This window comes from Rhea americana, unplaced genomic scaffold (assembly GCF_003343005.1).
Source record: "Rhea americana isolate MKP2758 unplaced genomic scaffold, rheAme1 scaffold_166, whole genome shotgun sequence".
Classification (NCBI taxonomy): domain Eukaryota; kingdom Metazoa; phylum Chordata; class Aves; order Rheiformes; family Rheidae; genus Rhea; species Rhea americana.
This window is the reverse complement of record NW_028185772.1, coordinates 66,815-81,012: the sequence shown is the minus strand read 5'-3', so window position 1 is coordinate 81,012 and position 14,198 is coordinate 66,815. Positions and strand designations below refer to the sequence as shown.

The 14,198-nt window shown below is 37.2% G+C and overlaps 1 protein-coding gene across 1 annotated transcript in view; it reads right to left on the bottom strand.

Moving 5' to 3' along the window:
* MEMO1 (mediator of cell motility 1) overlaps positions 1-14,198 on the bottom strand; it is a 28,208-nt gene that overhangs the window by 13,326 nt on the left and 684 nt on the right. The window contains exons 2-3 of the mRNA XM_085300583.1: positions 2,738-2,819; positions 433-501 (exon numbers count right to left, since the gene is read on the bottom strand). Coding sequence (XP_085156709.1) covers positions 433-501; positions 2,738-2,819 — 151 coding nt within the window. The remainder of the gene's footprint in view (positions 1-432; positions 502-2,737; positions 2,820-14,198) is intronic.

Genomic DNA, 14,198 nt, shown 5'->3' with positions numbered 1-14,198 from the left:
AAAAAAAAAAAAAGCCCAAAGAAACCCTGGGACCAGTAACAAACAGTTCAAGCTTTTATTGCTTGATGTTCCACTGTTTTATAAAGTAAAATAAACACTGATATTATCTGAAAACAGAACACCTAACCCCTCCCCTTCTGAAAGGTAGTTCCCAATAATTCAAGAACTTTTGAAAATACTGCTTTACATTTTCATCCTCAATAATAGTGTATTAAATTTTTCTTTTGTAAGACTCAAACAATATGAATATTTATATGAGATTAAAATAAAATAGAAATGGATACATAAAAAAATCTAAAAGAGAACAAAATAAAAATATACTTGAGCACTTTAAGGTTTAAAAATGTAACACTAACATTCTCCAAGCACTGCAATAGGATCATCTTATGCTTTCTACTTAAAAGAATAAAGAGAGAATACTTTAATACTTACGTAATATTAGGATCCACTTGTTTATAAGCATGGGCTGCACAAGATCCACAATAGGTATATCCTGCATGGCTGCAGATCAAGTTGTACAAAAATGTTAATGTATTAAATATTATTTAACATATTTAATACTATTAAATAATATTTAATGTATTAAGATATTTAATAATATGTTAGATGTTTAGTCCCCAGTGAGCTAGAAACAGCAAGAATGATACAAAAATCAACTTATGAAAGAGCTGGAGAGCAAGCACTGTTCAAGTTAACAGTGGATCAGCTTAACAAAAGGTAATACCTAAAGTACATTGGATATATTTATTTGTTAAAAAAAAAGGAATTCCTGGTGATCTTTCGCTTGAAAGTTTTAAGTAGGCCCCCATATCAAAGCAATTTTTATTACTTATAAAAAAAGATACCAACATGCAGACTATACAACTGCATATTATCAGAAGTTCATGATAATGCTAAGTAATGCAGCCAGAAGACATGGGAATAGCAAGCTGTTGGAAAAAGCTCTTCTAACCACACTCTTGGCAATAAAAGACTACATGCTACAGGAGAGAAACAGAAAATGAAAATGCTCTGGCAGTGAAAGGAATACTAAAGCAACAGAATGGGCATAAGGAAAGCAGCGGAACGCAGTGCAGTAATTTTTACTGTGGAGAACAAGACAGATGCTTTATCATTGCCAGCTGGCCTAGAGTCTTTCTTGTGCTGTGTTCCTGTTTCTGCTCCTATCATGCTCCAGAAAGACTCATAACTATTCTGACTGCTTGCTCAAATACCATCATCTTAAGTTTCATCCTTCTCAAGACTGTTCAAAACAGGAAGATTCAGTTTACACCACAAAAAGCATTAATTCCAGACAGTGTTCCCCAGAGTCCCAAGTCAAGTGGCAGAGAATGGTTCACGATCACTCAGCAGCATCTCTACAGCAGGCAGCCATGCGCACATTGCATAGTGCTTGGGTCACATCATCTTTGGATCTCATCTGGAGTGTCTGTGACTCTAGGTCCATAAATATCATCATTTATTTTAGGCAGAGTACATGAATCAACACAGCTACAGTTTTCCAGATGGTATCATGTGTATATACACATACATATACACACACACAGTGATACCTGGAGCAAATCATCCTCAGATTTACCCCCAAATTTTATTTCAGAGGCATCTGGCTCATTCATTCTAAAGAGCTAAGAAAAGTATTAGTATACACGCTACATGGATAACAGGAGACTGGGACACCGTGAACCAGCAAGCTATTTTACAATGTCACTATATCCTTCTGAAAGATTCCTTCTAGAGCAAGCTCTTTCAGTCTCTTAGAAATATTTGATTAACTATATCCCACTTTACAAGTGAGACAAAGGCATAGATGAATGAAGCAATTTGCCAAGACCACAGAGAGATCTCCAGCAGCTCTAAGGAAAAAAAAAAAACAAACAAAAAAAACCACAAAACAAAAAAAAAACTCAGGTTGCCTAATCCACAGCTAAAAAGTTTGTTTCCAAATACACAGGCGAGAAAGACTACAGCAGATCTGGTCCAATTTCTTCTGCACATTCACTAATATTATGGAATCCTTGAACAGTATGTTAATGCTATGTTACCAAAGTAAAAACAAAAAACTCATAATCCTTAGGGTGCCTTTTTCCTAAGGTTTCTTTCTAACTGGTAATAAATTAGACTGACCCAAAGTTTTCTTACAGGTCTTTACTATCTTCATTCAATTTAATTCTATCTCAATAATTCAGAAATAATCCTATAATGTAGCACTTTTTCCTGTTTCTTGAATGAACAAAAACTAAAAAAACCCCAAAGCAAGCCATTCTGGGTAACTGAATAGTACTTCACTATCATTTTTGCAGCTTTATGAATTTTTGGTATATGTACACAAAAATATAAATGTGTATGTGTGTGTGTATATATACATGCATATAATGTGTATGTATATATATGAAAATGTGAATATCTATACTATGTGTGTATAGACACAAATACATATTCTGTTACAGAATGCATTGAATGATCTGTCATCTTTAGATGACCATTCTAATCTTTTAGCTGACTTAACATTCATTTGTGAATGTTACATCTTCAAATTGTCTGTAAAAGGAAACTAATCATATACCAAAATGTGCAGATTTTTGCCATTTCCACACAACATTCAAAATACTTATTTGAAAACTAGATGACATTCTTTTTACCTAAAGACAAGCTTCCACCAGACTTCAGAATCACTCAGAATACAGAAGCATTTAACAATTCAAATATTAAATATACTAAAAATAAATTTCAAACTCACGGTGCAATAATGGCTCTAGCAGGTCTTTTTGTGGACTGTACTTGAGAAAGCCAACCTTCTAGTTGTGCATTCAGCTGGGGTCCTATGAAAAGACAAGGAAATATTGAAGCCATGGAAAAATCTAGTCTACCTCAAAAATTAACAAAGTCCAGATTTTAAACCATCATAAGCATGAAAGTCTGTGTTTCAACATCAAAAAAATAAACTATTTAAAAACAACATACCTGCAATGTGCAAGGTTACTCTAGGAAAGTTTCAGCCTCCTAGTTCATGAGATCATTTACTGTCCAGCCATGAAAATGGACTGCTCTATGGTCTGTTGCACATACCATTTTGTCATTAGAACAAGTGGCTGCTGATCTTAAAGACAGACTAACAGATTTATTTCTCAGGTAATCATCTTCCCAGAGTTCAAAAGTGAAAAGTTATGGCAATCTATGCTGCGGGAGTCCAATATGAAAAGATGGTAAAATACAAAAGACCTTGCATACTAGGATGATAGCTAATGGCTATAATATTTAGTCCTTCATCATTAGGAAGTGACTATAAGAGCATACAAAGTACATCATAAGAGAGAAAAACCGCACCTACACAGGAAGCAGCCAGAAGTGTGCAGAGCATGGGAAAAACAAACAAAAAAACCCCAGTTGCTTCGAGTGATTCCATAGTAACTTTTGGTCATATCTGGTACATAAACTTTATTCTAATGTTAACCTGGTGATCACTCAACCTAACACCTAATTTCCCCTCTCTCCCCTCAAATCCTGTACCTCAACAAGTGGCAAATATTCTCAATTTAATTAACTGACAGGTGATAAAAATGCTTTCCAGAAACAGCAACATTTAAAAAAATACATTCTGGTATTTTCCACTACAAATAAGCTTCTTAGTGTAAAGCTATTCCAGAAGGAGCAAATTTGACAGATATAGCACAAAATTCTTTATGAAAGCATACAAAAACAAACTTTAAAGTAAAAATCCTTCACCTGCTATTTTAGAAGCAGCCCAGCACGAACAAAGAGAATAAAGAAAGAGATATATTTTTTTCTCTATTATATGCATTTGACATAATTTTGTGTTAGCTGAGTTTGTCAGTAAGGTATGGTACAGTAAGCTGTTATCTTGTACCAAGCACCTTACATCTCTTTTTTTCTTTCCCCATGCAGGGGAAAGGAAATGTAACCAATAAAACCACAAACTGTCAGGAAAAGTCAGAAGCAAATTAAATATCTGACACTATTTCACAATCACGTTCCAAACTAGCCAGATCACAAGTCGACAGTTTTCTAAAGAGCTGGCAATACCCGCAGAGAACCTGTGTAGAGATATCAATCTTTTAAGAATTCAGTCAGTCACTCAACAACAATTGCAGAAAAAGCTTTCCCTAGAAAGTATGCAAAATACAAGCTGCCAGTTTCTATAGAAAATTTAAATTCAGATGTTTCATGAGAAAAGGACATCCTCTGTCATTATAAAGAACACTATATTCTGACATGTAGAAGGTTAATTAGCGCAATACTGTTTACCTACTCCTAAAATTATCTCAGCTGCCTTAGATGTCATCTGCAGCTTTAACAAGGCAAAAAAGTTACATAGACTAGCCACTGTTACCACTGTAATATAGACATCTTAGTGAAAACATAAAAATTGTCAAAAAAAACATACATATCAATTTTGCACTGCTGCTTCCGTTGCTTGGAAAAACTACAAGCAGCAGAGACATGTAATGGAGATAAGGATAACAACATAAAAAAAAAAAAAGGCTTTTGGAGAAGCGAAGTAGCATAAAGTAGCATATTTCCATCTTTCTTCTAAGCTACTAGGGGACTAACAAAACAGCATTCTATTAAAAATCCATCACTTTAATATACATTTGAAAGTGAAAAGACAAATCACACTGAAAAAATCCAACTTTCTAATTCTCCCAAAGTATGCAAAAGGATAAAGTACTTTGAGAGAAGCTCGTTAGAAGAAAATATTTTTTTCAAACAGTTACTAACCAGAGATTTATACAAAACACAGACTTATACAAGGTCTTTTCCCCAGAAGAACGTCCAGCGACAGCACACCAGTAGAGACGCCAAAGCCCTTCAGACAAATGGAGGCAGAGGCGGGACTCTCTTCCCAAACAAGGCACTGCCGTTGGCCTTCCTCTGTCCCCTCTTTCACAGCTATTTCTGGCTAAAAAGATGATAGGCAAATCAGATAACTTGCCAAACAGTTTAAGGATAAAGTTCAGAATTTCTGGCAACTTCCTAAAAGCTTTTATGATTGTTCATATTTGGACACGACTTCTGATCCTATAATGCAGTAGAATAAGATGCCGAGGTTTGCTTAGTCTGCTATTGCAGACACAGACTCTTTGACAAAGTAACAAACATTTTTTTTTCCTAGAGGCTGTGAAATAAGTAACAAATAAGTAGGACCCAAGGGATGGAACTTTGTTGGTATTTATATATGGATAGGCTATCAAATTTGCTTTCTGATTTTCTCCCTTTAATGTGACAGTAAGATGACTTTTCAGATCATTAACTCTGACCTAATGTAAGTTTCCATAACAGCTTATACATCTTTGTGATATTTTAATAAAATATGTAATCAAATACCTCTCTCTCCAAAGGACTAACACAAAAGGAGAATGGAGAGTACAACATATCCTTCTGACCTTTTAGCTAAAAGAAAATCAAACATCACCCCGAAAGAACTCACATCAACTTTCGCCTTCCTATTCTTACAAATACTTAATGTGGATATTCTAAAATCACAATTTTCTTGTTACCAAATTACCTAAGGACACAAAGCAACCCCTAGTATCAACTTTTAGCTAAAGCATTCAGAGAGGTCCTTCTTTCAAGTTATCAGACATGACAAAGCTAGAGGCTAAAGCCAAAATATTTGAACGGGATATACAAAATATAAATAAATCCAGATTATCGTTGTAGATATGCTCTACTAGACAGAATTATGAGAGATGAATAACTTCTTCATGAACTGACTATAAGTGACTTTTTTCCTAGTTTTACTCAAACATATATGAATAGAAGTTTGTGCAAATATCATTGAGATAACTGAGGTAATAATCTGTCTCTAAGTAAACAAGCATGCACATAGAATAGCACTGCCTATCCTTCTACTGCAGGGGTAAGAAATACGAGAGATGAGAGATTTCTCCTTCAGTAGTGTGTGAGGCACCCAACTTGAGAAAATGGCAGAACAAGAAGATTTTTATTTTTAAGGCAAACCTAGAAAGAAAGCTCTAAGGATGCATCTTCTATGAACAGTCAATACCCTTTAGTGTAAATAATGCAAGATCAGTTCTTTTATCAGATAAAGAAAGATCAACAAAATATGATCTTCACTGAAGCATGTAATACTAGGACCTGTAATTAAAGCCTATGAACTAAGACATAAATATAAGCATGAAAACAAGAATGCTGATATTATCATCTGTGGACATTTCCCATGCTGTTTTGTTTAGGAAACTGGCAGAAGTTGCACCAAGTTTAAAAACAACTTCAAGTTGAAATCAAGTTTCTATCAGACAGGTTTATGGATATAGCTACAGACAGAATTTATTCAAATAGCTTGTCTAAAGAGAGGTTTTTTAAAAAAATAAAAAAAATAAAATCAACCAACATTATTCCCTAAAAAAGCACTAGAGTAAGTGAGAAGGAATCCTTCCACGTTAAACACAAGCTAGTATTACCCAATGAATAATACTACAAAGAAGTCTGGTAGTCTCACGTCCAGGTTCGTCACCTCACTTCATAGCTGTCATGGTACAGGCTTTGTAGATTAAGCTAAACTAGTACATTTTTTCCAGGTAAGGAAAACAAGAGTATTTAATTCAATCTTCAGGAAAATTCCAATCTGAAGTGTGCCAGAGGACCAAATGATTTCCCTTCTCATTTAAAATCACAGAAAAACATGACAATTGTTTTAAAGAACATAGGCCTCACTTGATAAATCTTTGTTTCTAACTGCAATAAAGAATAAATCTTTGAATAAAGGACAAGCATTGTCTATTTGTCAAAAATAGAAAATGATTTTTGAAGACTCATGTTGATGAGCACATTCCCTACTGCTAGTACATATTAGTCTTCCATTACTGAATACTGGATGAAAGGATGAAACAAAGAAATCAGTCTGTAAGGCAGAAATTTGCTTATGCAAGCTACAGGATTGAAAAGGGAGCCATAAAGGGTACACATAAAGATATAAAAAAGGTTACACTGATACTACATAAACTCTTGTTTTACACATTCTAAGATGAACATAGAACAGCAGGTAACGAAGGTCGGAAGATAAAACTGAAGCCACAACAGAAACATTGATTCTGCTTTGGAGGCAGTTTTCACTTGCATTTCTCAAATTTTCTTGCATTCCACTAGCTCTCTAATTCACTTTACAGAAAGTTATGAGAAAATAAATAATCAAACTGCATCCCCATTTATTGAGAATATCAAGCAATATTCACATACATGGCTTTATAAAACACCTTCCCAGTTAGGTCAGAGTTCAAAAAAAAAAAAAAAAAAAAAAAAAAAAAAAAAGACCATCTGTTTAGCAACTCTGATAAAATAATTACAGCTCTAATGTTAAACACTTATGTGCTAAATGCAATCTGAACTTGTCAAAGCATTCACTAGGCGATACTTCCCAGACTACTTTAATAATACCAGGAAGATGCCAAGTGTAAATTTCTTTCTAAAATTTCAACTCTTAATAAAAAATGAGTTTACATTATGCACTTGAAGTATCTTTTCAGACAGTATTTCAGTGATTCAGCAAAGAAGTAACAGCCTCGAAGTTGTATTTTATATCATTTTGGTATACTTTTGAAGAATACAATGTTACAATCTGCATACTAATATTATGTTTCACGATTAGCTTGCAAAAGATCCAATAATGAAACATCCCTTTTCTACACAAAATTTCTAAATAGGAGAAAAAAAAGAGAGAAGCAAAATTTAGTATTTAACCTTACGAAGTACACATTTCACAAGTTTGCAATGTACTATGATGGTTTATTTATAGATTATAAGTTAAGAACGTAAGCTTAACAGTAGCATTTGAAAGCTCTAGCTCGTGTCACATTAAGATACTGTTATTAGTGCATTTATTATCCTGCAACTGCACAAAGCTCCTTTCACCCAGATCAGGTCACTACTTGCTTCAGTGACCCTCGCATACTTTTTACATTTTTTCTGCATCTGCTTTTCCAAGATCATCTACAAATAACACGCTGATGCCACTGATGCATTGCTTTTACATTATGTTTACACACAGTACTTAATGAGCCTCATTGAGTTACTCCAATTTTAGACAATGTGGCAGGGTTCTCGGCACACCGGAGTTCAGCGCTTCCAGAAAACTGCTCTACAGTATAGCAATTCTTTCTGAACCGCTTCCTCATCTCAGTATGCACAGTCCAACAACACAAAAGACATTTTCTTTCCTTCCATCCACTTCAGCTACTGCAAAAACTCAGATCACTACAGAGAAGTGGTTCTGATGTAATTTAAGGTAGGATGTAGTACTCTGAGGGTCAAGGAAAGACATCCTGGTAGCAGTGTTTGTGCCTCGGAAGCTGTAGGCAACAGACCTGGTGTACAGACTATGCACACTCAGGAATATCATGGTAGGGCAGAGACAACTATAACTGCTGTACATGCTTTCCTTGATGCTGATGAGAAGATCTAGCTCAGGACAATAAGCACACAGGTGCTGGGATTACATCACTATTCATGAAAAATGGACACTTTTATATCACTCTCCAGGGCCCCCAAATCCCAGAATGTGCAAGTGAGAAAAGCTGTGCCAGCACAGAATCACATTGCTTTTACACACTGAAGCTAGCTACTCCAAAGAGCTATAAAACAGTAGTGGGTCTTGGCTTAGTAAATCAGTATTTGGTGCAGAGGCAGTAAAAGCCATTAATGTGGGTTTTATTGGGGATTACAAAAGAGTAAAAGTGAAAAGCACTCTAAAAGAGCAGCTCACTTGGAAAGAAATATGATTTCTAAACTGATCACATCATGATACACATCTGCTTAGTCATTTATTTTCTGACCCACACAAGTTCTTCCAAGTAGTATCGTTTCCAACTGCTCTAGATACCGTTGTTCAGACCTCAGAATCTGAAAGATAAGTTCTGAACATCCATGCATGATAGCCAGTTATTCATGAGATCTAGTGTTTCTTGCCCAGACAAGTAACAAGCTTATAATCTTTACAAATACTACCAAGATTTCTGCACCTTTGTACTTTGGGGTTCTTTTACTCCTAAGCCACAACAGCAGGAGAAAAACTCTGTACACAAGAGCACCAGAGCTTTAAGCTGTCTTCAAACATTTACTTGGAGACATACCATGTACTTGGCTCATCAAAAAGAAAAAAAAAAAAAAAGGAAAAAAAAAAACCACTTCCTGGTAGATGTTCACAGGCCGGCACAGGCTACCAGAACGGACACCCTGACCACAAAGGTTGGGTCAGGGAGGATAGGGAAATAAGCCATACATAATATGATGATAAACTTATTTTGCAGGGCAAATTTCAGATCAGTGTTGTTATTCATGCACCACTCTTACCAAAAAAACCTGTGCGCTTCGTCTGTACTGGCATTCCACAGACTGACTGGGGAAAAACTAAGGCAAGATTTATCAAACGTTTTATTAAAGAGGGACGTAGTATTCAATTAGCTCTTCCAGGAGCCAGCAAGGCAGGTTAGCTGCCAGTAAATAAAGCATGCAAAGTGCCTCAGCATGTGACATCTCACTTATAAAGGCATGCTATATACAGAGTAACGAAAAAAGGTAGGTTGATGCACATCTGTCAACGACTATTTCCATTTCAGGAATGCATGGTTTGACACTCAGCAGAACTGTTCAATGCTTATGGAATCTACTAGCACAAAGGAGTAAATTGAGACAGTTACCACATCCTATCCTGCAAATATTCCATGTTCAGCATAGTGCCCTGTGTCATTCTTGTCATATTTCATTCCTGCTCCTTTTGTATCTAGGAACTTGCCTGCCCTGTGTTCAAAGTCATGGAAAACTATGCTATTTCTGCTTCAGAAAAGTTGCTCCTCCTTCTTCTTAGAAGCAGCACTGAAGATGGGAATCTCTGCAGCTGAGCTTCCAAACTGAAATAGTGTTATGACTATTGTTGGTAGTCCCTAATCTTCCCATTCACCTTGCTAGTCAAAAATCAATGTCTCAGGAGGTCTGCGTGGCTAAATGCACCCAGCAGGAGTGGGACTTTCTGCCAAAAATAAAAAGTAATATTTTTCACCACAGAAAGATGAGACACTTTTTTAAAAACATTCCACATGACAGCTATGCAACTGGTTGATACCTTTATCTACACAGCATGACTTTATCCTTTTTTGAAAGTGTATTTAGCAGCAACCATGCACCAGGTTGCTAGCCCATAGAAGCAGCAGCATAACACGTTCTGATTTTAACTATTTTAAAATGGACATACGGATCAAGGTCTGCGTGTAAAAATATAGAGTAGTTAGATCAGCAGCCTACTACGAACAATAGTCATAACACAATTCCAGCTTGGAAGCTCGGCTGCAGAGATTCCCATCTTCAGTGCTGCTACTAAGAAGGAACAACTTTTCTAAGCCTCTGACCAAACATATCCCATTGATGTAAGGCAGATGCTCCAAAAGTCCATGGCTGAAGTCTACTACCAAGCTACACAGACTGATGTAGAATGAACATGAAATTCCCCATACCAAGAATTCTAGAAAAGAAGATAGGTAAAATTTGGTCAAGATAATCACAATACTGAACTCAACTGCAGAAACTTATTATAGAACTTGCTCTTTGAAAGTTTTCTTTACAATAGAGTATTATGAATGAAGAACACATGGGAAATTAAATGGCTGCCACTGCTACCACAAAGCCTTGTTTTTTGTTTTTGTTTTTTTTTTTTTTTTTTTTTTTACAACTTCTGGAAAAGATCATGTACACTTAAGGATGACATTTGATTATATAAGAAACTTCTCAATTTCATTGAGTAGGAACTACAAACACTCTGTTTGGTATATCACTTTCCTGCTAACAACAAAGTTGGTTACTTATTGTTAGATATGACATTCTAACACCTAGACATGCTTGGATGTGTATAATTGCACAGCCAGTCACACCAGCTCTGTAGAGTTTATTGATGTTACAGAATTAGGTGATGTACTCTCTCTAGAATGCAGTGCCTGTTTATATTTTTCAAGGCAGAGCCTAAGCAGTGCATGTCACATAGCTAGAGAAAACAGAACAGAGAACCAGGGAAGTTGCACAGCATCTGCCTCCAGCTGAAGCAATGGCTGCCCCAGAGAACTTAGTAAAGACAAGAAACGTGCTTCTTCTAAACCATAAACACACATTGCATTCACTCTCCACAAAAAAAAGTAGTGGCTGCCTGTTACTTGGTTGTGGCTTCAGCTGTGGTACTGCTTCCATTCCTGGAGCTCACTCCCTAGAAAAGCCAGACAATCCAGTTCAAAGATATCCTGTAGCCATAAAACCTGTTCTACACTCTAGATCTATCCTTCATCCTCTGCTCTCACAGAGTCCCTTCCTCAGCTGACTTCAGCCCTTCTTCCCCAGGGCTGACTTCTACTGCAAGATCTGGCAGATATTACATTTCTTAAGTACAGCAATGGGTGCTCTGCTGTTGCAGTTATAAGCACCTGATCCAGGACTCCATGCATCCTCTTGGATGTTTTGTTGACATTTTCCCCTCAGACACCAGGCACCCCTGGATAAACTGCCATCTAATTGAGGTCATCCTCACACAGCCTCTCTGAAACAGTTTCAGAGATGACGATTTTGAATCATCCTTCACAAATAACATTTCTTTCCCAGTGCCCTCTTGGACAGGCAGAGCATACTAATGTAGTAGTAACTGTAGTAGTAACTTAACAGTAGCAGGATGACAGCTTCCAGGACACCTGCTTGCCCTGTGTACCCAAACTTAGCTCTGTAGAAATAGAGCAGTTTTCAGGAAATGGGAAGCTTAAACGCTAACCAGTTTATATATAACACAGCAAATCATTCCTGGGCCTAGATGGATAGCATGAAGAGAGTAGGTAGAAGGACCTGACAACACAGTCCCTGAAGAATTACAGGAATGTACTGAAGAACTATTACAATTCAAACTATAATCCCTGCCTCAGCTATATCCCCAAAGACATACAGGTTAAAACTATGTGGTAAAATCTAGACTTTCTTCAAATAGCACAGCTGAGGAAACCAGCCTATGTTAAAAGCTTGAGAGTAGATGGCGTGCAAGTTTGGCCTGATTTTACAATTAAGACAATGGCAAACGCATACACTCTTGTTCCTCATTGTTTCCTCTTTAGTTTTGATGTGCCCTCCACAGCGGCAAATAGAAAATAGTTTCTAGTCAACAAATAATAGGTAGTCCCTATCTTGTTGAACAGAAGAATTTCTGTTTCATGTACTGTATTTAAAATGTGCAAGAAACTTCTTGCTGCAGGAAGAGAATCCATAATGCTATTTTCTCACTTGAGGAAAACCCTTTAGGGGAGAGGAGGGAGGGAGAAGATTTTCCAAAACTTCAGCCACTGCAACATTAAGTTCTACCCCCAACAACCCACAAAGTAACAGTTACAATTTAACTTGTTAGAAGAACAGTCACCAAAAACTAGTTACAACATGCTTCAGTTTAATATTTTTCTCCTGCACTGGAAGTGTCTGGGCACTATTCCACACCTCCTCAGCAAGCAATAACAAGAGGGCAGCCCAAAATCAACTGGAGCAATATGTTTTGGATGTCCTATCACAGAGAAGCAGTACTGGCCAAACTAGTCACACAGACTCACTGAGGTGGAGTCTAACAGAAAGTTATACGCTGAATTGGTATAGAAAAACAGTCAAATATAGCACCCATGTCTCTTTAATTAACTACAAAAAAACTGAAGTTCTTATTTTATCTTATTTTATCCATAAATATCCAGTAGTAACTTTGTGTGAAGTCCTCTATCGAAGAAGAAAATTTACATATAATGCCATTTGACTGTTCCACATTGCACAGCAACTTCCTGCCTTATTAATGAATGAAAATAGAAATAGCATTGGTAAGTTTAAAAGTGTTACGGTAAAGCCATAACATTTTGAAGTCCTTGCATGTAAATATATACCTTTAATATGATGTTGCTTACTTTCCGTAAAAAGGAGTACTACCTACCTTTCTAGACAATTGAAAAAAAAAATGCAAAGACTATCTACTCTACAGATTTGAGACCAGTTTTGTAATGGGCAAAACAATAATGTTTGAAAATCCAAAGGAAGACAATCATTCTCTATTGTTACCTTGAAATAGTTTACCCACCATATTGAAGTCCAGCTACTTATCTCACAATCTCTTTTTTCCTGTATTACCCTCCCCAGTGTATTTCTCTCTTGCTCTTTGAATGTCTGCCGTATACTTTAAACGCTGATTTGTAGAGCAGAGATGGAAAGCACTACGTATTGTAGCCAAGAGAAGTGCATGATTTATCATATTTACTTTTCTTTAAATGTCAGTTTAGGATTCACAATACCTTTGTTACTCATACCTTTCCCATCCTGCTGAACTCAAAATATTCTTTATGACAGCCTCTGTTCATCCAGGCTTGTTCCCCAATATAAGTTTCATCATGATCTTTACTCTTAAGGCCAGTAAAAGAAGGTACCTTACAAATCACTTTAATAATGATTGTGAAAACACAAATGTGCAACTGCAGAGTTGTCTGTCATCCTCCCCTCCGCCTCAGAATAAGAAGAATAAAGTTTATTTTCAAACATAGGTGCTACCAAGCCATTAGCACAGGTTTCTCTCTGTTTTAGGAGGGGAAATGTTCCTCTCTCCAATGCACCACTTTCATTCTTCTATTCTTTTTCAACATGTATCACCTTTTTGAATGGTGACAGTCCACCCTGTACTAGTGCTTTGTAACTTTTCACTACTACAATGGAGAATGCACTAGAAGAAAAGAAGGGAATTCATCTTGGAGTCTACGAAGGAGAACAAAACTCCTCACTTCCCCCCACCCCACCAGCTTGCTTCTGACTCTGTAGGACACACCAGACACCCGCCTTCTCTCGGAAGACCCCAAGAAGAGAAACACCTCAGAAACACCAGATTCCTTCCTTTTGCTCTCACCTCCCAACTAGAATAAAATATCCGAAGAAGGTTTTGGGGTATTTTTTTTTTACCGTCTTCAGCGTGCTCAGAGCACTGCGGGACACCCCCAAGAAACAGCGTTAACTCGCTGAGAGCTGATGCGCCTTCTGCCAAGCCGCGAAGCAGTCTTCGGGCGCGGCGCGGCGCGGGAGGCGGCGCGGGGCAGCGCCGCGGCGCGGCGGGCTCGGGCAGCCGCGGGAGACAAAAGCGCCGCGGCTCCCCCGCGCCGTAACGGCTGCCCCTCCCCCCTCCCCCCGCGCGC